The sequence below is a fragment of the Cygnus olor genome, chromosome 8 (assembly GCF_009769625.2).
Source record: "Cygnus olor isolate bCygOlo1 chromosome 8, bCygOlo1.pri.v2, whole genome shotgun sequence".
Lineage (NCBI taxonomy): Eukaryota > Metazoa > Chordata > Aves > Anseriformes > Anatidae > Cygnus > Cygnus olor.
In genome coordinates, this window is record NC_049176.1 from 3,993,769 (window position 1) to 4,021,187 (window position 27,419).

Genomic DNA, 27,419 nt, shown 5'->3' on the forward strand with positions numbered 1-27,419 from the left:
TTTAAATCATTTACAATTTTTGTATCAATAGGCACCATTTATTTATTTATTTTTCTGTACTAGCATTTCTCCAGCTTTTCAGCTTTACACTTATGGGCTAGTTTGCGACACTTTAAAGTTATTGATAATTTCACTTTCCCAACTGTTAAACTGGTGTGGTACATCATGGAATGGATAAGTAACAGATATTGTAGCCTGAGGCTCTGACTAGCCATTTTTTTTCCACGTTTAAGCAAGAATGAATTTGCTGACTCTTGGAACACTGGAATCTTAAGGTGCTTTCATATATGAGGTCCAATTTGTTCTTCTCCATGGCATATTTCTCCTGGACTGACTCCATTATTATAACTTGTACTAGTTACATAGTAAGGTGATTTTCCCTCTAGGTTACTGTGGCAGAATAGAGTGCTGAATGACTGATCCAAAAACAGAATGCTGAACAGTTATGCTGAATGTGTTTTATTTTTTTCTTCAAATTATCTAATTTATCAAATTAGATCTAATTTTGCCTTAGTGTTCAAGCAGTATTTATACAGGACTTGGATGACTTTATCCTTCCATGTGCTTTTTTGAAAGTCTGGGTGGATGCCTAAGTTTGAATCCTATTTCTGTTATTTCACTTCCTACGACTTCAGTGAATTCAACAAGAACAGTTCACAACCCTGCAGCCATACTGCCATGGTCTCTGATCCTGTCAGATCTCATAAGATAAACAATTCTAAGTCAGCTCATCAGTAGAACGCAAGAATAGAGAGGAAAAAAATAGAAGGGAAAGTAAGTCATGGATCTTTCTTACATTAGACAGCAGACACTACCAGTGGCCACAGTTTCTAGTAGTTCTTTTTACTAGGCCAACTTTTCACTTGCATTTTTGCATCACTTTTATTTGCCGTACTTAAATTCCACATGAGGCATGAACAGAAAGTTCGCATTCTGTTTTCAAGGATCCTCTTATTTCTGTGTGAGAATGGCTGTGTAGCCTCTGATCAAAGTAAAACACATTAAATTATAGTCACAACTCAGAAAAGTATTTTATGTTTAGGTCACTTCCACTATGAAATAATCATCTTATATTACCAAACACCCTGTTAACCTGTGATCTTTCAGTGCTACTCACATCTTTGCATCTTCTTTTCTCATCTTTTTATCAATTTGTGGCTTTTTTTTTTTTTAATAAAAACCTCTGAAGAATGGAAGTGAATGAAATGCTTTGTCATATATTTCTCTTATACAGACTATAAGCTCATTAGTGACTGTTTTTATCTCACCTTCTGTGGAGAGATATGTAATTATAGATTTGTATACATTATGTGGACATAACAGTACTATTTACTGATTGTTAACAAAATGCTCAACAAGTGAACATTCCCATGACTGAAAAATTTCATCAGATAGAGGAAGATAGCTCTATACAGTTCAATGCTGATAACTGGGTAGCCTTCAGGTGGCAAATTCCGAGTCCAATTTGGGTATCCTATCCCTAAATTGGCTAATGAAAAATGACTGCTTGACATTCCAAGGAGCTTTCTCTCATCAGAATTCATCATTCCATACAGTAGTGTGAGAAGGGAATAAAACAAACGGAGGACAAAGATAGCAGATAAGAGAGAAATGTTAAAAAAGAAACCACCACCAACAAAACAACAAAACAAAAAAAAAGGAAAAAAAATGCTCTGAAGTGCATTCATGCATCTCTCTTTTGTCCAAATCCCTCTAAGCACGGTAATTGGCATGCACAGTATTTGGAGCAGTCATTTGTTTGGTATGCTCGCAGATGTATGTGCTAGCCAAATAAATCGTATAATTGACCATATATGCTAGTTAGAAGCAATTGGTATTGGCAGGGAATTGGAGGAAAATCACTCAGTGGCATGAACTCTCTTCCTCTTATAAATGGCAAATGAAGGCTCCATTATAATTACACTTCTGCGTGTACCCTCTATTGGCTAAAAATAGATGGGAAAATATTTTAGGACTACTTAATGTTCACAGTCTGCTATGAAATGTTCGGGAAAAAAAACAAGCTTTTGCGGTTTAATTATGGTGCTTGCAGACGTACAGAAAACTGGTATTAAGGGCATCTATGATCTTATTCACTGAAAAACAATTTCAAAACAAGAAGTTAGTAATTAAAGATGAAACAAGAGAAAAAAACACCACTGGATTTCTGGAGTACTTTCAGGTCAGCTTGGTGCTGTTTCTGCCTCAAGAGGCCTGTTTTGCACAACAGTAAACTCAAAGTAAATTTGTCAGAAAAAATATTTTTCCTTCAAGCTCTTTCCACTTTGCCCATTATTTCTGCTACAACTATATATATTTCTCAAAAAAAAAAAAAAAAAAAAAAAAACTTGCAAATAATTCTGAGCTTCCTACATGATTCTTTTATGACTTAGCAGGAAGTGTGGCCCCAAAGGCACGAATTTGTAAAATGAGTCAGTTGGTACTGTGCTCCTGATACCCATGCTCTGTGTATTTCTGGAGTAAACTTCACACTGACTCTACTCTGACCGTGAACTCCTATTAGCTGGTGTGTATTGCAAGGGCTCCTGGAATTTATTAGAAAGGCTCCTGGAATTTCTCTTCCAAATTAGTTTCACATGAAAGGAATACAGTTCATGAGCTCCAAGAGAGCTCCATGATATGAACCAAAACATGGCAAGGAGGAATGATAAAGATGTTCACCTCAAAAAGACACTGATGTTCTAAACTAAAACACTAACAGACATACTCTATAAGAAGTAGAACAACAGGGAACATTTGAATTTATATTCAAACACAGGTATATCAGAATATGGAACGACCATCATGAAACAGGGTATATGTTTTTTCCTCACTGCCTTTCATGACGCATATATATGAGAAACTATGATAGTTCTGACACAGTTAATGTGTGGACATCCTGTCTAGGAAAGTGAAGTGTGCTGAAATGTCAGGTATGCTTGAGCCCTCTGGTTACTGCATGCTCTTAAGAGTTCTAGTTCATTGCACCTGAGCTAACCATCCGCTTGAGAGGTTAGTCCAGCCTTAGGGCATCCCTTAACAAAAAATGATAACACAACCTTTAGTTTGAAGACACTATTTTGGTCTATGCTTTCTTGATTTTGTTTCATCTTTTCTTCTAACAGTTCAGGTTCTTCAGATATAGTGGAGCAGTTATCCCTTTCGACTCTCCCTTTTAGCTCCCATTGCATTCCCAGTTATCTTCTTTTGATGCCTTTTGAGAATGTACATTTACTGCATTGTGTTAAGAACATCACAAACATGTATTGATTTAAAGAATAGAAGCTTAAAGGCATAAATAATTCAATAATTCATTTTAAGAATTAAAATTTTAGGAGTTAAAATTAAGAATTAAAGCTTAAATGTGTGCTACAGTAGATCTTTTCCAATAAATAAATCTAGTGTAGCACATCTAGATTCCAATAAGATAGAAATAATCCAAAAGCAAGAATTTTTATACTGTGGGGTTTTTTTCCTCCCTGTTTAATGCATTCTAATCCCAGTGTGAATTGTAAGGGTATCTGAGAGCTTTGTTACTGAAATACATAAAATTTCAGCTCCTCCATTACTTTTTTGCCTAATAGGAATAGCTGTGCTTTCCCCCCCCCCCCCCCACACACACACTTCAGTTGCACTGAATGGAAGAGAGAAATGAGTTGACAAGATGGTTGTCAAAATCTACACAGTTTGTGTTTGGGGATGAGCGTACCATTTACATCCAGTGCATCCCTGTAGAAGTTACTTGTATGAAAATAACAGAGAACAGGCAACTTTAAGCAAGTATCCTATTTCAAGTACTTTCAGTGAATGCCTACTACAAACTGCAATGAAAGAGGCAGCAGATAGTAGTAGTCCTAACATGAAAAAAAAAAATCTAAATATAAACAACTGTTGAGCACAGGACCATCTAGAAAAAACAAAACAAAATAAAACAAAACTACTCATGCTACCTAAGAATTATTTACGATTTTTGAGAAATAAGTACGTAACCCTGCTTTTCTATCATAATCATAAAATGAATACCAACTATAACACAAAAAGTTGGCAAATAGATTTTTATACCTATGTTAAGCTTAGGGTGTACAGAACAAATATAACTGCATGACAAGTAGTTAAATTGTAAAGATTTTACGTAGTGTCATTAGCCAAAAATAATTTGTAAAAGTTTCACTGAGCCTGTCTCTAGACATGGTCCACACAAGACCATATAGTGAAGACAAAGTCATCAAAGCAATGGATGGTTTTTGGTCATCTTATCCTCTACAATTATTAATAATTATATAATGCATCATTAAAAAAATATTTATAATACAGTATTTTTAGTAGGTCATTCTTACATTCTTGCATGATCTATTTTCCCATGGTTTTGAATGGGAGATTCACAATTACATATTACTTTTTTTCCAAAATAAGATCATGTTTATTATACCTTCTCAAAGTTCTTAAGCTTACTCTACAACTTTTCCTGTTTTCTGCAGAATATAAACTTTCATCTGAAAATTATTTTTTCAATGAAGATGTTGTGGCGCAAATAATGGTTTGCAACAATAATGTCTGCTTTCTTACCATTTACTGCACCGATTTCAAAGCACCTCAAAATAGAATTGAAATATGCTCCCTTCTTTAATTGTGTTGAGGTCTCCAAACGTAGGGTGAAAAATTTCAGTAGGTTCTGAGATAATTGTCTTCAGACTTGTTTTTTTAAGATAATAAATAAATTAAAAAATGTAGAATAGTTGTGAAAAGAGATAAATGTGACGTTTCCTAACTACAAAGAAATTACTGGAGATGAGTATCAATAAAACATTCTGGTATCCTAGTCTAAATTAAAAAAAAAAAAAAGTTTCACAATAAGTTAAAATGAATCTTACACTCTGTCTGGTGTTTGGTTTAAAAGATTAGATATAATAATAAGGGCACAAAAATGGTGATGTAATACTTTTAAAAGCTAGCTTAGGCAATGCAGAACACCAGCAGTATGTTTAACTTTATTTGGGTCAACTGTATGAGTAAACTTCATTTATACAAAGGGAGTATAGCATGAGTCCAATATCTGTATCCAATATCTTTCCACTACAGAAAATCTCTTACATCTCAACAACTTGTGTAAGTGGAGAGTATTGACCAACAAATGCATTTCATATCTACTGTTAGCAGAAGACTTCAAATATTCACAATCTTCACATTCTTCAAGGTATAGGTTTATTAGTACGAGCAATTAGCAGAAAACAATTACTGATCACTTTGAATGACATACATCTGTCTGCTGTTTTACAGACTGTGTTGGTGTAGATGTAGAGTTTAGTGACAGAGTTTAATGGTGGATTTGACAGTACCAGGTTAAATGTTGAACTAGATGACCTCAGAGATCTTTTCCAACCTAAATGATTCTATGATTGTATGAATCTATGATGAAAACATCACAACATGTGTAGAAGAAAAAAGGTTACTTTGTGTAATATTGTTTACATTTCCATGCAGTTATTATGTTTACTTACAACGGGGCCAGGTGGGCCTTGTGGACCTTCCCCTCCTTTTAGACCAGCTGGACCCTAAAAATTAGAAAAATGCTTATTACTTACACTGGAAAATTCAAGAGTTATTTTTGCAACATATGGAATAGGAAAAATGTAAAAATCCAGAGACAAACAGCTGAATAAATTCCTTTCTGGTTATAAAGCCAATGATATTTAACAACATTGGATTCTTGATGTCTTTTTGACTACTGTATTTATTTTTAAACACAGTAGAAGGTTCCATGAAATAATAGGGTTAATACATTATTCTCATTTATTTACAAACTATTTTTCGTAGTGCTTATATTATACCTGAGCTCCTGGAAGGCCTCTCTCTCCAGGGAAACCACGAAGACCTGCTGGTCCATCTTTCCCAGGAATACCTTGAGGACCTGGGTCACCCTTGAAAACATTACATTTTGATTAAACAAAAAATATTTATAATGTTAATGTTCATCATATCCACAGTAAATGTGTGGTATATATTTGCTTATTTTTTATTACAAAAATGCTAATTATTGGCTCAAAATAATTTTAATTATTTCAGTGGAAGCAGAAACAACTCTAAAATTGGAATCTTTCAGCCTTCAAAATCCTTCTGTGGGAAATGTGTCAATAGTACATCCTGGTTTTATTGTGTGTGTTATATATTATAATTTAACATGAGTCTGTTGGCAATTTATCTGCCCCTTCCAATTTGTTTCCCAAAGCCACATCATACCTTAGCACCTTCTTTTCCTGCAGCACCTGGGAGGCCTTGTTCACCTGGTGGGCCAGGAGGACCCGGATGACCTCTTTCACCGATTGGGCCAGTCTCACCAGTAGGACCCTAAGCACAAAGGTAAAACCTCAGTCAGCTCAAGATATTTAATGTCTTTAGGGGGTACAGATTCTTATTATCCAGCTGCTCTGAGTGTATGTTACAAAATATCGCCATTGGTTAGCATACATTCCTCACCTTCCCCTCCAGGCAAAGCTGACTTACAAAATATCTTTGTCCTATAAAATAAATCTTGCATTGCATCTTGCCTGCAGACATGTCTGTACAGCTTCCACAGATTGAAAACCTGACCTTGCTCCTTAGGCAATGAAGCTTAAAACACAGTGCATTTCTACATATGGGAGGAGGTTACAAAAAGGTATGGGAGGAGGTTATAAAAAGGACATGTAAGGGAAATCCATGTACTATGTTTGTCTTAAAACACTGTCTGTACAGTTGCTTTTCTGAATAATATGAATTGAAAAGTAAGAGAGTTGAAAGATATCTCTTCAGATTCACTAGCAGAAAATTTTCACTGAGGGAATTACCTAAAAAAAAAGCCCATGCAATCCAAATGTCTGATTTTACTGCAAATAAATAAGATTAGTTAAATTAAATTTTAATAGTGAAACTCTCAACAGTCTAAAAATGACTGAAATTTGGCCTCTGACAATACTGCCACATAATGTCTTGCTCTTTCTAAACTATTTCACATTAGAGATCTCAGTCAGCATTCTTGACTTCTGCAAACCTTCAAATTCACGATTACATGAAGAATGCTCAAAAAAAAATCCAAAATTTGCATATTTTGTGGAATCACTGATGATCACGATGTATAATACTAAGTAATTAGAAGTTTCTAAAATTGTTATGCATATTTTGTTACCAAAGTTAAGATAACCATTGTTATCTTTTAATATCTTTTAATACAACAAAAATAACTGCCTTATGCACTAGCCATAATATAACCCTTCAAAAACGACTTTTTGAAGTTAGGTATAAAATCAAATGATGTACCTGAGGGCCAACAACCCCACCAGGACCAGGAGGACCAGTTTTTCCTTGAAAACCCTGTGAAATAATCATAAAATACTATGTTACCTAAAACAAGATATAAAAGAGCAAAATTCAGATCTGAGCTGAAGAAGAAAAACAGAGATTCCATGTCAGAGGGTCTTCTCTTCAAGAAATAAAAATTAGATACTTTTTTTTTTCCTGTGTATACTTAGAAGTGAAGTACTGATTAATCTTTCCTAGCTCTATCAGTTCCAATCTCTATGAGGTCGTACAGTAGTAAAAATACCAGTCAGTTTTACAGATCTCTTTAGGTAAACTTGATTGGTGGAGTCTCAATACATAAGTGATGCAGCTATAAGACAGCTGAAAATACATTTTTACATATTTATATTATGAATCATAAAGCTAGATATATAAATGCTTTTTAAAGAAAGACACAGATGTTGGATTAAGTTGTGTGGGCAATACTGCTGTATAACATCTAACCCCTGCCTAACAGCCTGTATCTGCCTCCTACCCTGCTCACCTGTGTAAAAACAAAGGTGTCATTTGGCTAGTATTTTTTAGAAATGTTGGGCCCTGCTCAGCATTCCTCAGGGCACAGTCTCGCTGACAGGTTCCCAATTCCATCAGATCCAGTTTAACATTTTTTTTTTTTTTAAATCTTCCTCAAACTGATTCTCTGCAAGCCAGTTGTTATCATGGTTCAGTTTGGCCTGTAACTATTTAGGCATTCTCTCTCAGACCTTTGAAATGATCCAGATTAAAAACAAACACAAAATTCCTTTGCTCTAATTGCTGAAAATTAAAACTGCTACAGGTTGAATCATTCATGTGTCCCCCCCTTTACTTTGTCAAAACTTTGTCTGAAGCCTATTGTAAAAGAAAGATAAGGGAGCATTGAATGTTGCCTATTTCTTGAAAACAACTTGAGAAGACTTGCTATTTCCCAGGTTTGCAGAATGCATTGATATTTTGCAGTATACTCAAAGATTCCTGATGCTAATGATAGTCTTACTGCTATGCTTTTTCTTTTATGTCAAAAATTTATCAATTCCTACAGGTGCAGATTTGTAAAACAAGTAATAACCAAAAGAGATTTCAGGAGCAAATATCCAAGATGACCTGAACACCCCATGGGTTCATCTAAAATAGTAAAAATGTAGTAAACAATTTACACCAGTGTCTCATGCATGTGCTTGTACCTAATTACTCTTTTTTTTTTTAATTTTATGTGAAAGACAATATAACGAAACTGAGTTTCTTGTAGTGAGAAGGTCCTTGATTAATTCTAATTGATGAAACAGTTAGTGCATTTCTATTTTGTACTTTCATAGACACAAAACACTAAATTCTATTGTAACACCCAGCAATCTAAAGAGCTCTGCAGCTGATGCCTCCCACCAATCTGTGATCAATAACTGAAATGGATAATAATTTCTAAAGAGGAACTAGCTTTATATTGGTTTACAGTATCTAGGTTATTCCTACATCTATATTCCAAATTAATCATAACATTACCATTCCCGTCTCAGCAAACAATGGCAGTTCTTCAGAGAAGCATATGGCTTACTGGGGGAAGAAGTAGTATCCTTATTTTCACTAATATTTACCTCAGTTGCTGTCAATGTACAGCTCTTAGTCCACAAACAAACTGCAATCCAGGAATTTTGCTCACTAATTTTTTAAGGCTGAGCATGTTTCTTAGCCTGATTGCTATAATGCCTACATGCACCATTGAACTTTAATGAGACACATAAATGAGAAACAGAATTCTAAGACCCTGATTTAACCAGTGAGATCAATGAATGTTTTCTGATTTATACATTTTTAAAAAAATCAGAAATGGAAATCTTCTTGGAAAAAAAAAGTCAACGAATCTACTTTCTATTTAGTTTGTTTTTTAAAATCTGTTTTTGTACAAAAAGGTATCTGTGAGAATCCATGGGGAAATACATTTAAACTAATTCCTGCTAATAAGCTGTGTTTGTGCCTGAGTTACTCAAATGTTATATCATTTTAACCCTACTAAACCCAAAAGATATAAAATTAGAGTACCATCGTACAATGACATAGTCCGTAGTCTTATTGTATTTTGCATCTTCCATTTCTAGTAATGAGTGAAATGAAAAACCATGGAATCATAGGATGGTTGAGGCCCATGGAGCCTCTGAAAATCATTGGTCCAAGTCCCCTGCTCAAACAGGGTCACCTAGAGACCATTGTCCAGGGCCATGTCCAGATGGCTTTTGAAGATCTCCAGGAAGGGAGACCCTACAACCTCTCTGGGCAACCTTTGCCAGTGCTTGGTCACCCTCATAGTAAAAAAGTGCTTCCTGATGCACAGGTGTAACTTCTTGTGTTTAATTTGTGCCCATTGCTTGTTTTCCTGTCACTGGGCAAAACTGAAAAGAACCTGCTCCATTTTCTTTACACCCTCCCTTCAGGTATACATTGGTAAGATCTGCCCTGAGCCTTCCCTTTTCTAGGCTAAACAGTACCAGCTGTAGAATATATATGCAAATAAATATATTTGTTTCTTTACTATTTTCAAATAAAATGTTCAATACAAACCCAAAGTTTTCTCAACAAATCTGCATCCATTTAAATTCATTTTGACAAGCAAAACACAACTTGGACAATTGTATGCAATTCCAAATGCAAACTAATGTTAATTTTGACCCCACCAAATGACCTTCCTACAAGAATACATGTGTCAAACTGTGAGTTTGAAGTCACTGAAAAAGAACAAATAAGCAGTCAATAGTGTTTCTCTCCCATGAAACAAACAAACAAACAAACAAACAAAAAACCACCACCATCATTGCAAAGCAATGGCATTAAAATGTCAGAGGAAAATACAGTTTTTCAGAATGATGTGTCACTCCAAGGTTTGTGCTCCCACTTCCAGCAATGGAAGTGACTCAGCACTCACTTCCAGATTTCCAGTGAAGATGGAATTCCAAACACATTCATCATGATGAGAACATTTCTCTCTAATCTCATTTAATTCTTTCTCCAACTCTGGAAAACCCAAGTAATAACTTTATTTTATTTCAGTGGGAGATAAGTCAGGTTTTGGCACTACAGAAATATATATATATTAATAATTCCATTAAAAAATTGATATGTTACTTTTAAAATTTTGTTTCCAAGATGTACTTATGAGGATTTTTAGGGGAATTGCATAGAATATAGTTTCAAAATTGAACTCTTTTTTCACAGGTTGAATCATTCCTGATAGCACTTTCCAAAGCTGTTGACTTTCGAGTTTCCCATCTGTTTAGCATTAATTAGTAATACTTTATGATGCCATGTTACTTGACATTCAATCAGAAAAGATGATATAGTGATCGAAGACGATACAGTGGTTGCCTGACAAATCTTTACTAAATTTGAGATCTGAGTATTAATTTTTTCTACTTCTATTGACTAGTTAAGCACATTGTGATGTTACTAACTGAGCAGAGCAAAGAATAATCTCACTTTTGTAGTATGGAAACAAAATAAAGCTTTCTTATGCCTAAACTACTAAACCATAAGAAAACTAGTTATCTTCTAGTCCCAGCCTCTTCCCCTTTTGTCTGTTCTCTCTGTTTCTTTAGTTTTGGTCACACTATAATGTCCTTAAGAGGTTTGCAACACTAGCACAGTAGAGTTCATTTACTCACAGTTTCACCCCGCTGTCCTGGATGCCCAGGCAAGCCATCTTTTCCAGGTGGCCCCTGAAATTGTAAAATACATAAATAATTGTAGACATCCTTAATACTGAAAAAAGCATATGATTAGCTGTAAGAATCTCTGTTGTCTCTCACTCTCTCTCCTTTTTTTTAGGCTAGTCTTCAGTACAGTTTAACTGCTCCGATATCAGCTATAATTTTAATAATACATTTTCCCTGCGTCCTCCCTTGATGCGTGTTAACAATTGTTTGGAGAGTGACTGTTGGCTTATCTAGTACATGAATGTTAAAAATGGATTTCAGTAAATTCAGAAGTCATGGGAAGTCCCTATACTTCCTTTCCATTTTTCTTAGTGACTTAGTTAACACAAAATTAAGCACTATGGGAATATTTGATGAAATTTCAGTTTCTGGCATTGGAAATAAAAATAACAATCACATGGGTGAAAAAATCATAGGTGGTCTGATGCTTTTGTACTTCATGTGAGCAGAAGCACACTAGAAGAGCAATATGACTACTTCGGGCTGCAGCTCAAATGTGTAACATATGTGTCTGCTACTAATGAATGTCTCCTTCCTCTTCATTTTTTCCTCAATTGATCAACTGTTAAAAGGAAATATACACTACCAGAGTAGTATTTTGCTTAAACTCAGCTTGTCACCTGGACTTTGACATCAACATACTAGAGAATTTCCAGTTTAATATATTATGCTGAATCGACATGAGCTGCCGTGATGATGACTCATCTACCAATTCGAATATGAGTTCTTGTCTTAGCCTTAAAGCTCCACAAGCATGGGGGAAATTTTCCTATCAGTAGGAACACATCTCTTAAATAAACCTTCAAACATTACCTGCAAAATCATTATATGAAAAGTAACACTCTCATTATTGTACCTACTTATTTTAGAATATACTTACTGGAGGTCCTTTTGGTCCCGGAAATCCAACAGGTCCCTGAGGCCCTTGTGGTCCCTAGTATAAGGGCAACCAAACAGGCAAAGTTTTACTCCAACTGCCATGACACTTAACTTAAAAGTTTGCTTCAATTATAAAATATATGAACTCTGTAGATAATATATGGTTCTAAGTCTAAAGTCTTATCTACATTGCCATGAATATTGGTAGCAACAAATCACTTGCATAGACTGAAAGTAAGACTAGCTCTATAGGAATGCAGTAAGAAAAAAGAAAAATTACTTATATGAAGTATGTCTGTGTTTAACCCCTGAAATTATGCTTAATAAAGTAGGAGTTAGCTGTGAGTAAGAAACATTGTTTTCTATGCTGCATAAAGCATAGGAATTCATTCATGGTCTGGTGGTCTGTTAACTGAATCCAACATTCATCATTGTTAGTTCTTTCACCCTGATAATATTTCACGCTATTTTGATAACAGTTCAAATTTCCAAATAGAATAAGCTTTCCAGAGTTACCAGAGACGAAGGACAACATTCATGATTTCATGAATAGTAGTTGAAATACATGAAAAAAATAGGATGTATGAAAATTTTATTTATGTAGTGTTGTATATACATATATATATGGAGAGAAAATTTTCATGCAGCATGGCTTTACAAATCTAGTGAAAGATGATCATACGAGTTAGTACATTGTATATGTGTATTTACAAGCATATATGTGTAATACGTACACAGGTCTACATGTCCACATAAATCTGTGGTCATATATATTTACACAAATTGCTGTCTTACATGACTGTTTCTAAAGTTGTCGCCAAACAAGACGGAGGCAAACTTTTAAAATTCATTGCTGACATGTTGAAAGTGACTGTCAGCTTATTAAAAGATTTTGTCCTTTTTAGTTTTTAGTATGCAAAATCAGAGTAGCAACCTGAAAAGCCCTATTTATTCTACATGGTCCCAAAGCAGAGAGCCATGTACCCTAGTCATACAGTGCAAGGCTTATCCTACTCTACTTGGTATACGATGTGTGGTTTTGCTACAGCATCAGCTGTCAAAATATGTTAGTAATTTTTGTTTGAAGTTTGATGCGAAAGACCTGAAGCAGGAGGTCACGTCTCCCAAATTATGCTACTCTTTAGCTCCTCTGATAAAGTGCTGGCTGTTTCCAAGTTCCATAAGCCTCATTTATTAGAGCCCAGGCTCACAGCCAGAGCATGGCAGCCTCCTGCAGTAGATGAAGCAGTATGCGAATGTAACCGAGGGAGAGGTCCCTTCTGCCCAACCTGGAGATTTTGTCCTTAAGTGAATCTTATTCTAGGGTAGACCTTGATTAGACTCTAATAATAAATCTGAGTCAACTGAGAAGTGCTAAGCAAAGCGGGAAATCCTTGTGACCTTACTGCACTATCTTTCTCATAAATTCTCAACGTATTTTGACTCTCACATCTTGAGGCTTTTTAATGAAAGATTTACATATTTTTTATTGACAGTATGGCTTGCAGATTTCAAGCTACTACACTGATGGATTATGTGAGAAAAAGCACTAGAATATTAACAGCATGTTATTAAAGTTACTTTTTTTTTTTTTTTTTTATGTCATGGAGTTTCATTTTAGCAGTAGCCACACAGAATGGATTATTTAATATTTACATGTCTGGTACCTGGAATAGTCTCAGCTGAGTAGAAATGCCAGTTTTATTTCTTGGCTGACATTCACCCCTATTGGGAAGCAAATAGATACCTCACATGTATTACACAAGAGACATCATATGTGGTGTTCTGTGATACCTCATCTCTTTGCTCTAATCAATTTCTCTCTGGGATGCTTTCATCTTGGATTGATCTGCTCATTGTTTCAAGACCTGTTGGAGTTGTTAGCAAACCCCTGCTTCAGCTCTGCTCTTCAGCTCCTGGTAGCCTGCCTCAGATGTTCCTCCTCAGTGTAAAATAATGTACAGTTCCTTTTACGGACTATGCCTTGTTCTTATATCCAGCACGCTACTTAACTTATTACTCTTTTGAATCCCAGTTTCCTGCCCCGGCATCTCTCTTCCTTGCCACATCATTCCTGTTTCACCCAAACTTTGCTACCCACATTCCACTTGAAACACTGTCATTTGCTTGATATACAGGTACAAACTTGATCTATTAATATCAATTTTCTATGTGCTGCTGTGTAATGGTCTGACTGCATGTTGGGTTTGTGTATTGATGAATAATAGAGTAGCAAGCAGAAAACTATTTTAACAAGCACAATAGGCTTTCTCAAGCATGCAGAAAGTAGTTTGAAGGGAATTCTTAGAACAACAAAAATATCAGCTGCTTCAGCAAAGAATCTTCTCAAGATAGCTTGAATGATTTGTAAAAACAAGTATCATGCTACGGTAAATAAGCTATTCTTAAGAGCATAGACTGATAGTCCAACTGTAATTTGCATGGATATAATGCAAAGCATGTATGAATTCTCTGTGCCCTATTTATACAAAACTGAGCTACAGATAGAAGAATCTTTCAGCAAACTTGAGCTTCCCCATTCCTAACTTTGTGAAAAGCAGTATCATTAGAACTGATGTTTTGCCAGTTCTGGTTACTGTGGTCCAAGAAGGGTAAATACATAAGAAGGAAAACTAAAAATAAACCAACTCTCCCACACCCAAACCATACTCCTATACAGTGGGGAAAGACATGCATATAAATAGCTTTCACATACCCTTTCACCTGGTGGGCCAGGAGGACCGTCATTGCCTGCAGTACCCTAGAAAGAAAAAATAGTATGTTCAAAGGTTAAACCTCTATTTTCTTTAAAAGAAACAACGTGCAGCCGACTTACATGGTGTGGCTGACAATTACCTTTGGACCTGGTTTGCCAGTTGGACCTCTTGGACCTCTTGAGCCCCTTGGACCCTGTCAATAAAAAAAAAAAAAAAAAAAAAGAAAAAAAAAGATACACTTAGTTATAATTGTTGAATTCTGTAATGACTTCAGATCAAAATAATTCTTCACAGTATAGTAGAGGCAATTAATATAGAAAAGCCTCGAAGTTGCAAAACAAAAGTACATACTGTTGGTCCTCGTTGTCCCCTTGGGCCTGGTTTGCCATGTAATCCCTGTAAAGAAAAGCTCACAGAAGTCATCTTAGCAAACACCATATTTGAGAGAGAATGTTTTCTACTGAAGTGGGGGTAAAGTGCAACTCTCTTATGTTTAAACATTATTTTAAGTATCTACTTCTCATTTTAATTTACAGAATCATGGCCCTTTATAAAATTGTCTTTCTGAGTTCACTGAGACCTGTAGTCAAACACACTAAATTTGCCTTGGAGACAGATTCTGTCATAGGCATTAGAACATTTTAAACTATTCTAAGATAGTAGTGAAGATGCCACAAAACAGAGTCCCTCTGCAATAGTCTAAAGGACTTGGCATCATTTCCAATGTAATAATAGCCTTGAAGACAGAATTCCCATTTTCCCATGCACAGTTCCACAGGCTAATGTTGAAAACAAAGGGTAATCCTCTCTCTTCATATATATATATATATATATATATATATATGTATAAAACAGAAATAGGGACTGTAGTACCTACCAGGATTCTGCATGCTTGCACACAGGTAATACAGAAGTTGTCAGAATGTTAGCCGTTAATTTTTTTGCTTCAGTATACCCCCTAATCTTACTGAACAGATTCCTTTCTTTAGGCTCGGTGTTAGGTTAATATTGCTGTGCATTCTAATGAAAGGAAGCTTAACATTCAACAGTATTATTCAGGTAGAAAAAAAAACTTGATGACTGGTACTTTCTATTCTCTGTGGTAAACACAACAGCAACAGTAAAGCAGCAGAGACGTTATAGCATAAAGCTTGCTCTCACTGAAAATGAATTAAATGCACACAGCTGTTTTCTTGGTGTTCTTGTTTTTGTGTTTTTTTTTTCTTTTTTTTTTTTACATTGATCTTATTTACTTATTAAAAATAAAAATTATGTGTTGTTCTTATAATGCTACATAGCTAGTGAACTTCTCAGGGACAATTACTGTCTTATTACCAGTGTGTGTGGTAGAATATCACAGAATGATAAGCCGTTAAGCAAAACTCATAATACTACCTACTTCACATTACAAAAAAAAAAAAAAAAAAAAGACACAACATACATTTATTGTTGTCTTATTGATGATCAGCATAATACCAAAGTATATTTGCAATTCAGTATTAATTAGGTCATTAGAACCCTAGCTGAATTAAAAACTTTATGAAGGCCTGATAACGGATCAATATAATTATATTTTCATAATTTTAAGTTTGTTCTTTGATGTGTTATCATTTTTCTTTTTTTTTTTTTTTTATTAAATCTGATATCCTGATTACCAGTCATGTCCCATTTTGCCCAACAAGGATGACCTGAACATTGTTATACTGCTTTTCTGTCCATAACAACATATCCTAGCTAAAATAACACAAGAAAAATCTAAAGCATACATAAATAATGTAAATGCAATTGGATTTCATGTATTTTATCTAAAAATCATGAATTCCTGCTTGTTTTCATGTGCAAATTAAAATGAATTCTTAGAGAGGAAAGCTGATCCTTGTTAAGGAAAGGAAAGCTGATTTCCTTGTTAAGCTGATCGTTTCTATGACCCACCCTCTCACTTCTGTTAATTTTATCAGCTTTCTAACAACATGTTCTGCTATATTCAATTAAGCTTTAGAGACAACACTACAGTTTTCTTTCAAATCTGCATTTCATTTTTAATTAGAAGAATACACCTAACAGATTTTCCCTCACCAGCTTCCAATAAACAAAGCAACAAAATCTGTCATTTTGCATCTATTTGTTAATAGCATATGTTCTTCATGTTGTCTGGTATAGTTTGTTGGTTTTTTTTTTAAAGCTCAGCCTATAAAAATTTGTGGTAAATCAGAATACTTATGAAATATACGTTGAATTTCCTTGAGGGTAAATTGCATGGTAGTATGTTAATTCATGGGATACAGGAAAACAGTCCTTGCAAGATCACTCAGCTATACTGTTAAATCACATGCTCAAATATGATTTCTTTTCTCTTTCCAATGTATAATTATGGTAGCATACCCAACGAGAAAGTGTCTCAGTTCCTGTATGCTTAGATTAATACCTTAAAGAGTGAGAACTAGTGTCTCAGTATGCCCTGTTTTACGTAACTGTAGAGATTCATCTTAAGAGTGAAAAGCCTGTTTTTTATAGTTCCTTAGATAACAGAATCATAGAATCATAGAATATCCCGAGTTGGAAGGGACCCATAAGGATCATCAAGTCCAACTCCAATAGCTTATACCTCTATTTTTCACTGACTTCCCATAGCACTGAGTACAAAAAGATAATTGTCATGAAATTAAGAATTATCATACCCTTGCACCTTTCTCTCCATTGGCACCCGGAAATCCTGGGAAACCAGTTGAGCCCTAAATAAGAAATCAATGCAAATATCAGAAAATATCAAAAACAAAACTGTAGTATAGCCAGCATTTAATTCATATGTAAAACACACCTCCAAAACGATGAACATTTTACATCATGTCAAATTTGCAAGCGTGGCAGCTCTGATGAATAGCTGCAAATTAACTTACCATAATGCCTCAAGTTCAGAATGCATTAAGAAACATCAATGCATAGAATGGACATTATTTGTCATATTAGACAATCTTCATTAAATCTGCATCAGTTTTTAATGGTAGGAAAGAAAAGATCATTAACAGCCCACTAGAAATAACTGTATCATAACAAAGAGAAATAAACAAGGCCTTGCTACCTCACACTACAATAATACTCTTACAAAATAACTGCATTCAAAGCAATTGCAAAGCATTGCCACATCTCAACAGTGGTTCTTTATTCACTTTACTGAGCTGTAAATGACCTCGGGTGGTTTATTCACTGTAAACTGACCAGTTTCATTTAACTGATGCAATTTTTACATGTGTTTATATGCTCTTCTGGTAAGCAGAATTTATGGGGAGATCATCTGACTTGATTCTATGTATAGAAGCTGCTCCCAGAAGTTATTCCTGCTTCTCCTTTTTCTTCCCTTTCCTCCTGCTTACTGCCCACTTAACCTGAACAGTACCATTTTCTTCTTGATTTATGGTATACAGGTCCAAAGGAAGAGCAGATGGGTTACCTGCCAATGTGTTAATTTGTCATAAGGGAGTTGGGGTCAAAGAGGAGATAAACTTAATAAAAAAATACTTCCAAGCTACGGAAGATGAAAAATCAAAGCAGTGTTTGGTTTGGTCAGACACTAAAACCACTGGACAGACTGCCTGCTGTGATATTGCATTTATATCTATACAGCTTGTTATTAAAATTGTGGTGGCAGTAAAATGTATATGACAAAAATTTCAATCTTATGTCACATGAATCATTCCAATTATCCATTAATGAACTTGGGGGCAGTACAACTTCATTGACAGTGACTCTAATGAAAACCTGACTGATACTCTTTTTTTTTTTTAATTCTAATTCTTCACCACTTACAACTTCAAAAGTGAATGAAATTGTGAAAATTCTACTCCATAAAGCCCAAGTATGTTTATAATTAAAAGGCTGGGGGAAGAAACAAACCAAATGATCAGACATTAATAGGCATGATTAGGATGTAAATATCTTACATACAAAGTGCTTTCTGCAATTGTGCTAATCAAAAGGGACTGGCAGGATTAAAAAATGTTGTGAAAGATCAGATAATGGCAGTACTCAATGAACAAGAAGAAAGAAGAAAAATAATGAAAAACAAGTAAATTACAAAGAAAAAAAAGAGTAGTGTGAACCTTCTCAACAATATTGGGACAGAATTTCTTATTTCCTTTACCTAGCTAATAAGCTTTTCTGCTGTTTCTTTTTTTCCTCTCTTCCTTATATTAATTTTAACTGGACTGTGAATAAGTTTCAAAACAATTCTCCAGCAAGTTGATGCATTGTAGCTGCTATTACTTTTTCCTGAAAGTTTGTGTCAAGTTAGATGAGCAAACAGTGAATGCAGTTTGAGAACCACATTCAATTTTAATCCAATGAAAATGTAATATAATGCTGTTCTTGAGCAAGTCTTTGCTGAAAAAAAGAATCAGTCAAATTTTATTTGAAGTGTTACATCAGTTTTTTCTTAGAATTGAATAATGTAAAACTTCTTTGATCTTAGACTTTTCAAAAGACAGTTCTCTAAAGGAGAGCAAAAAGAAACTGAAATCTGAGACATTTCAATTAAGAAGTAGGAGGGGAAAAACCCACGCTTGTCAAGGTGAATAGTCTCCATACATACTTTCCATAGATGTTTTTGATGTTTTTCATTAACACAAATGTGTTCAGTGAATAAGCATTCTTCAGATAGTTAATTTACTTGACAGAAAAAGGCTATAATATAGTCAAGAGTCAGAAAAACCCTTTGCTTAGCCAGACAGGAAGTTGTAGTTCTGCCAAAAAAATCGTATTTTCAAATTGGAAGATAAAAATACATCCCAAACTAGGAGAAAATTGAGGATTTTATTGCAGGTGATTGTTCGGTTGTGTAGAAGGGGTAAGAAATTCTTCTACTTGTGATATTGCTCTAGATGATTCGTCTTTCAGACAGTCTGGAGATGCAATGTCTCATGGCCTTATGTCAGGAATTGTCTGTAAAATTATGTTTTTATTCCATTTTTTCTTTCTCATTAATCTCAGAAAGAGACTTTACAATTACTTTAGCATGCTCATTTCCTAAAGCTGTGTTAGGACAACCTTTTCAAAAACATGTTTCATAAAAATATGTTTCAAAAATATAAACCTTCAATTAAACCAGAAGCCATCTATTTTAACTTTTTTTTTTTTTTTTTTTCCTGTTGCAATCAAACACAGAAGATAACTGAAGGATAGATATCGGCACATGAATAAAATAAGGGTTGGGTTTTGTCATGTTTGTCTTAACAAAAACAAAAGGAAAATGTGATGAAAATTGTAAATTGTATGTTCCAAAGAAATATGGCTTACTCTGTGGAAGAAGCAGTAATGACACAAATGGAATCCTTGTACCACATGGAAAATTGACATCACCATCAGCATCCATTTCACGGTCAATACAATGCTTATTCTCTTTCAAACATAAAGGCAGTTCCTTCTTTCTCAACATCATTTAATGTATGCCAGCCTGATGCTGACACAAAACACAACTCATGAAAGGATGACAAAAGTTTGAAGGTAGCATATTTAATAGGAAAGTTAGTGTTCCTTGAAGATCCTGCCTTAGGGACCCAACATTTTAAAAGATTTTACTTCAGATCATGACTGTCAAGAAAGGAAATGTGAAAAACAGCATAAGATTTACAATTCATTTAAAGCGCACCTTTGGACCTTGTCTGCCTGGATATCCTGGCAATCCGGGCACACCAAGCTTACCCTGCAATAAAAACACAGTGTTAAATTTTAATTTATCATCCTCCTTAGTGGTTCAGCAAACCTTTATGGAAAGTATTTTTTCCACAACCTAGAGTGATGGCACTTTATAAAATATAATATTCAATGAAATCAATTTCTCATTTTAACTATTAATCACCAGTGGGCTTAGTTCCTCAAATCTAAATAAAAATCCCACTCCAGTTAATGAGGTCAGCAAAGCCAGTACCTCTAAGATGTGGGGCTAAGGTCATTAAACTAGTAATATTCTGTATGAAATCAGGGCATTGTTATATTGTAAGTGAGAAGAAGTTCTTTTTACTTTGTACTGTGTGATGGCTACTTTGTTTTTCATAGTTTTTTTTTTTTTTTTTGTCCAAATAGGCATTTGAAGAATCAACCATTTTTGTTGAAAAATTCTAAGCTGTTTGTGACTATGATAAATCACACTCCACTGACTATTTGCTGATGATAGATTTATCAACAAACATGACCACTTTCCTATGTTCAAAAAGGACAACAGGACGAGCAGTCTGATCAATGCTGACATTACTGATTCCTAGAAATGAAATATAGTACCCCATGGAGTTGATCTCTTAAGATGTCTAGGGGATGATTGATGGTTTGCCACTTTCAAAGGTAGGGAAAGGGAAAGCAGTTTCAATCTCTGAGAGATGGGAACTCTAGGGATGAATTTGAGTCTTCTAAACACAGACCATGTTCCAGGCTGTCACATTTTGGAGAAGATTTCAATGGAAAATATATGATTGTACTATATAATATGGTACTCAGCAGTAACCTTAGATAATGGAAAAGAGGAAGCAGGTACCTGTATGCGGAAGGGAATTTGTGAAAATAAACATGCTTATTCTTAAAAAATAGAGCACATGAATAAAAACGTCTATTTTCATATTCATGTAAGCCCACAGGTCTGGCTGGTACGTTATTAAAGAATTTTTTCCTCAATTTACAAAAATAATTATAATGCTGCCACACTGTGCACTGTGCCACACTGAAACAAGTTGCATGCCATACAATGATTAAAATCTTTTGCAGCATGACACTACAGCAAACCTTGCTAAATTCAGTGAAAATTTTGTGCCTCATTTTATGATTGAGCAAGGCTCAGCTGCCTAGGTTTTGAGTGTGGATATGGATGATTTTTTAAGCTCCTTCCTGACATGTTGCTCATTCTTTTGACATTGTACTTGGCATTTCCTTGACTCAGACAATGCTGCCCTAACCTGCTTGGGAAAGCTTTCTTATCACAGGACCAGCTGAACGTAGAGAGTAAAAGAACACTGTAGTACTTTAATTACCAGGGAAGAGTAGTACCTTTGCATGAAACAAGTCATTGGAAATGAGAAGGGAATAGGACACTGATAGTTGCTCTTACAGGCACTTCCCTAACACTGTGAGGAAATCTAAGAATTCACAAATCTCTATTTCTCACACTTTTTTGAAGGACAGTATACATATGTCTGAAATTTCTTTCTTGTTTTATTTTAATCATTCTTTCCCAGGTTTCCAAAATGGCGCACTTTCTTTTCAGATGCTCTCACCCAGTGAAATATATATGAATTCCTCATCTTCCTTTCCTACTCTATATCCATCCCTAGTATTTTTTGTTGAGGTTAGGATTCTACAGGGATTTGTACTTATCTGTGTGTTTGTTGCCTCCTGTATTTTATTTCCCTATCCTTTATTCAGTCTTCTCTTTAAATAGCACCTTTCACTTTTGCCAAGCTTGTTTGGGATTTCTATTGAGGATATGTTTTCTGTTTAAACCAATATTAATGACACAATTTGCTATCATATGACTGAATATTAATTCACTCTCCTGCTACACCTTTATTCCTCCTTTGTACCCAACTATTTCCTCTGAATCATATTTTTTGTAGTTGGTGTGCACTGTATGTAATTTAGGACAAGAAATTTCCTGCCTTATGTGCCAATAAGCTATTACAATGTTGTTTTTTATACTTGCAAAAAATGATTCCCAATACCTGTTCAAATGTGAACTCCGGTGACCTACTGTAGTAGTGTTTCATAAAAACTACTGTTAGATAGCCTAAGATCTCGCAAATCTGGATGTTTGTCTTTTTAGTGATGACAATCATGGGCTGCATCTATGTTATGAGGCAATGACATGTTTATGTTGATAACTGGCTACTGACCTTTTCCCCAGCAGGACCAGCAGCACCTGGGTCCCCAGATGGACCTGCTCGACCTTTTGGACCTTCTGGACCATCTTCTCCTCGTGGACCGGGCTGACCAACTTCTCCCTAAAATACAACACTATATAAATATGGAGCAATTGACTGTGTGCATATAGTAGCAAGACTACCTACAATTACTTGAAAATAAATTTTTATTAAATATAAATGGAGATTAGGAAAATACCACTACTTATGTTCATTATATAAATGCAAATGTATAAAGGCACCAAATATTACTTGCACAACTGTTAGAGGTCAGTGTCCTTGTCCGAAGAGAGCTCGTTCTGGAAATTGCATTCTTATTTTTACTTCACTAAATTCTTGTGAAGGCACTCTGACAATCCGTATATGAAAAATTTTTGGATCTAAGAATTTTTATTGTTACCATCATCACAGTTATTTATGTATACAGATTAACAGATACAAGCCACTAGCCTCTTGTGATAATTTTTTTTTTTAACTTCTGAAACTCTTCCTATGAAAGGAAGCGTCCATTGTATAAAATAAAATAGGTACATTTGTATTATACATTATAATGTATTTGTATACATTGTATAAAATAAAGCACATTTTGACAGAGATTTACTAGATACTAGGTTGGAATGGAAACATCTTATTCTGCATAGATTAATCTTCCTCAGGCAAATAGTGGAGGATCTTGGAATCTTGAAAAAGAAACTCCCTAGGAAGAGGCTTAGTGCAAATGATATCCAAAATTGACACTCTTCCTCTTTATAACTGTGCCATTGTTAATTCAGAAGAACTAGATCTGTGGCTTATATCTGTGCATAAACAAGGAATAGAAACAACGTAAGCTAAAAGTTTTTACTTTATTTTCAGTGTAAATTTACTTGTTCCCTTCAGTGATCATTTCAAAATAACATTTACACATTTTAAGATCCTAATGGACGTGAATAAATGCTTACCCGATCACCTTTAAGGCCCATGTCACCTTTAAATCCTGGGAAACCATCTTCACCCTAAAGAAGGCAGAAATAAATGTAATAAGACTTTTAGTAATAAAGAGCTGTTTTTGTTGTTGCTGTTTGTTTTCTGCAGACAAAATAAGAGAATACATTTACTACAGATTCAAATAATTTGCTTAGATAGAGTGAGAACATAAGAAAATTCTAATATGGCTATTCCCATGTTAGAGAGAGTACATAAGTACACTATACAAAATGACTTTTTAGTTTGAAAGTTCCTAATAGCAGCTGTTTAAAACTGTTTAAAAGGTTTTTTAAAGACATAGACAAAATAATTCTTCGGTTTTATCATGAATTATCTTATAAAATCATTTCTTAACTCCTAAACATTTTTGGATTATCACCCTTTTTAATAAGGCCATCGATTTAATTAAATGAAAAAAAATGGTGACAAATTATTCAGTGTTTTTCTTTTCAATAGCAGAACCTCCCTTTTAATTAACTTTTCTTTTAGACTAGTGTCTTAATAGTGTCATGAAAGGAATCAAAGAATTGGCTGGTAATGGAATCTTAATTAAAAATTAAGACATATTAATGGTCGTAACCACTAAAGGAAGAAGTAGTCTCTATACAGTTGTTGGGTGTCTGGCAACACAGCCCTGCCTACTCTCATTGGCTGATGTAATGGAAAGAAAGTGGATAAAACAATGGACATTAAGACTGAATTTATATACAGTGGCAAAACCAGGTGAACATTATTTTTTATTCTTGATGTGAATTACTTATTTACTGCCTAATAAGGTCTGGCAGAGAATTTACTCCGGGTATTTTAATAGGTCCCCATAATGAAGTATAAGCAGACAGTACTTGTACAAGTTTCATTTATACCTGTATGAGTTATTTCAGATACAAACAGAAATCTCCAGAGTTGTTCAGTTTAGTTGTTCACAACTTATCCTAGCATATTTGATCAGCTTTTAGTTCAGTCTTCCTTAATTTAACTCATCATACAGCCATTGCTCCAATATCATGGGATCATAGAACGGTTTGGCTTGGAAGGGACATTAAAGACCATCTAGTTCCACCCCCAACCCTGCCATGGGCAGGGACACCTCCCACTGGACCAGACCAGGTTGCCCAAAGCTCCATCCAACCTGACCTTGAACACTTCCAGGGATGGGGCATCCACAACCTCCATGGGCAACCTGTTCCAGTGCCTCACCAACCCCATAGTGAAGAATTTCTTCCTCACTTCTAATCTAAACCTACCTTTTAGCCAGACAACAAAAGATTACTGGCAGTGCCTTTTTATCTGATGTTTAGTTATTATCCTGGGAGCAAAGTTCTTTGCGATGAATGAGCATTTAGTAAAATGTTTTACTGTTTTTTTATACAATGAAGTAATATTGTTGACTTTGAATCTGAGTAACATTTGGACTGTCAATAAAGCCAGGAAAGAGCAATATCGTGATCCAAATGTTATTGAAATAAATAAACAAGAAAGGCTTTGTATTTCATCCTCATTTCAAAAAAGTGTAATGCATTTTGTGCTCCTGGGCCCAGAATATTTTTCTGGGCCCAGGAGCGCAAAATATTTTTGTCTTCTCCTTGGTTAGGGAGACTCAATTGTGAAAGCTTGCAAGGCTAAAGCCATTTTGACTCTGTTCAATATTCAGAAGTAGCCATGCAGAATGCAATAAATAACCCTAGAAAGAGTTATTTAGATTTAAAATAGATTTGCTGTGGTGCTAAACAGCTCAAAATAGGTGGTGAGATATTAATATTATAAATAAACAAAAAAAAAAACCATACACTATCAAATCTACTTTCTCAAAAGTATGCGTTCATGAAAAAAAAAAAGAGATAACCCATCATGAGTCATTGAAAAAAAAAAAAAGAGACTAAAAACATTCTACAAGCAGGTTTCATGTGCTTTGTAGATGGTGAAAATAATCTTTACAAGGTCATCTTAAATTGCATAAATTAAAAGTCTAGGGTGGTCCTTCTCAAAATTTACTGAGAGGTGGAAAAGATAGAGTGTAGAACGTGAAAAAAAATCTTCAATTGTAAAAGCTGCTCCCAGTTATGGCCATGGACAGTACTAACTATACGAGAACACTTTGCAGCATATCAGTGAGAAATGACCATCTGCCAACCACTGACCAAATGGCTGCCAAATGAACTGAAACTCTTCATCTTTCACAGTGAGGTTCCAGCCATTGAGATGTTCATCGGTTGATTTTACTCCATGTAGGAGGAGAGAACTGAATGCTCTGTTTCTTCATTATTGTTAACACACACACACACACAAAAAGCTAAAGAGTTCCAGTCACATCTACTGATCATAAAGAGATAGACCTCCTCTGATATCCCTGGGGCTATTTAAGACCTACAGAAGGTTTCCTGACTGGTCAGTTTATTTATTTCTGTCTCTTACAATACTTTCTGATGAGTAATAATATCTGAGTAATTTCAGTAAAAAAGGCCTCTGTGTAACTGCCATTTACAGCATTGTGAGAACCATCTATGAAATAATTTGTGCGACCTTTTGAGGTGTTCAGGAGAGTTCAATGTCTTACTGCAATTGTGAGATCAATTTTTAGGAACACACGAACGTAGTGGAGATTATGCTAATCGGCACTCATTGATACACACACATATATATACACACACATCTATTTAGCTTATTTGTATGTGAGTCCTGTATTTTTTCCTAGCTGGTTTTTAATCAATCAGTAAGGCACAAGTTGCTTTTTTCAAGTGTCTAGTCTCCATAGGTGTTAAACACCCTCCTCTTTTTTAGATTAGATTTAATAAGCAACTCTAAAATGAGCATGCAGGTTGGACAAACTGTGGTGCAGGAAAGCCTGAAAATGTACAGCATCTCTTGGCATCTGAGCCTGAAAGACAGATCTCTAGTGTTCAGATCAAGAGTTTTTGGCAAGAGTTGGTTTTCTGATTTAGAAATATAGTTATAAATATATACACAATAGCCACAAGGTAAATTTGCCTGTGAGGACAAGAGGTATGACTGATGGTGTTTGTTATCTGTCACTGATTCTGAGGGCTGAGGAAATTGGGAATTTAAACTCTATACTGGCTGTAGTTTCAGCCACTTCAGGCCATCAGAAGTCAGTAGAGATGGCAGCACCGGGTGTTTACTATAGTAAGTACGTTTGCTCTGTGTAAAGAAGTAATGGTATCAGGGAGATGTAAAAGCTTTCTTCACACTTATATATCTGCTTCTGATTGGGGTTGTCCATCACTAAGGCAAAGACCTGGGTCAAAAATACCTGGAGCCTAGAAAGCTTTTGGAAAATTTCGGTACAAAATATTTAAAATCTAGCATACAGCCTTATCAAACAGTTAGAATGACACTGTTGTTACCACAAACCTCTCTAACAAGCTTCTCAGCATCCACATCTATATAAATAACATCTATCAATAAGGCAGAGAATCCCTACTTTTGTACTTAAAAGCAGCTTAGAGAGAAATCACTTAAACTGGTGCCAAGAGGATCCAAACCTATTTTAACAACTGAATATTTTATATTTATATTGTACCAGCATAAATAATCATAGAGGTCACTGATTTATGAACTGGGCTTGGTATGTCCTTAGGCTGAGGCAAAAATAAACCCACTGCTGCAAGAGAAAATACACAGCAGTGAAGGAGACAGAAGACACTGCAGTGAAGTAAAGAACAGAAGAAGAGAAAGGAATTACGAGTTGTCATAGATTTACCTTTTCACCTTTGGATCCCTTGAGTCCACGGACACCATCAGCTCCCTAAAGATAGAATATAAAGAATTACCCACATGTATATAATCAAAAAGGGCTGGGGGAGGGATCCAGCAATTAAATCTTACCTTTACACCCCTAGGACCTGGATAGCCAATTGGACCCTGAGGACCTGGAGGCCCCTAAAATAGATAGGAGCAAAGAAGCTTTGTTTGTACAGTAGTTGGTTAAC

General features: G+C 35.1%; 1 protein-coding gene across 11 annotated transcripts in view; it reads right to left on the bottom strand.

The window, feature by feature from the left end:
* The window catches only part of COL11A1 (collagen type XI alpha 1 chain), a 235,611-nt gene that overhangs the window by 133,486 nt on the left and 74,706 nt on the right, over nt 1-27,419 (bottom strand). For all 11 annotated transcript variants that reach the window (XR_005822190.1, XR_005822183.1, XR_005822184.1 and 8 more), the window contains 15 exons: nt 27,316-27,369; nt 27,191-27,235; nt 23,448-23,501; nt 22,480-22,587; nt 20,253-20,306; nt 17,290-17,343; nt 14,963-15,007; nt 14,751-14,804; nt 14,611-14,655; nt 11,896-11,949; nt 10,965-11,018; nt 7,294-7,347; nt 6,238-6,345; nt 5,829-5,918; nt 5,499-5,552 (listed from right to left, as the gene is read on the bottom strand). Coding sequence is in view for 3 of the 11 variants with exons in the window: in XM_040565891.1 (XP_040421825.1) it covers nt 5,499-5,552; nt 5,829-5,918; nt 6,238-6,345; nt 7,294-7,347; nt 10,965-11,018; nt 11,896-11,949; nt 14,611-14,655; nt 14,751-14,804; nt 14,963-15,007; nt 17,290-17,343; nt 20,253-20,306; nt 22,480-22,587; nt 23,448-23,501; nt 27,191-27,235; nt 27,316-27,369 (927 nt within the window). In the remaining 8 variants the exon portion in view is untranslated. The remainder of the gene's footprint in view (nt 1-5,498; nt 5,553-5,828; nt 5,919-6,237; nt 6,346-7,293; nt 7,348-10,964; nt 11,019-11,895; nt 11,950-14,610; nt 14,656-14,750; nt 14,805-14,962; nt 15,008-17,289; nt 17,344-20,252; nt 20,307-22,479; nt 22,588-23,447; nt 23,502-27,190; nt 27,236-27,315; nt 27,370-27,419) is intronic.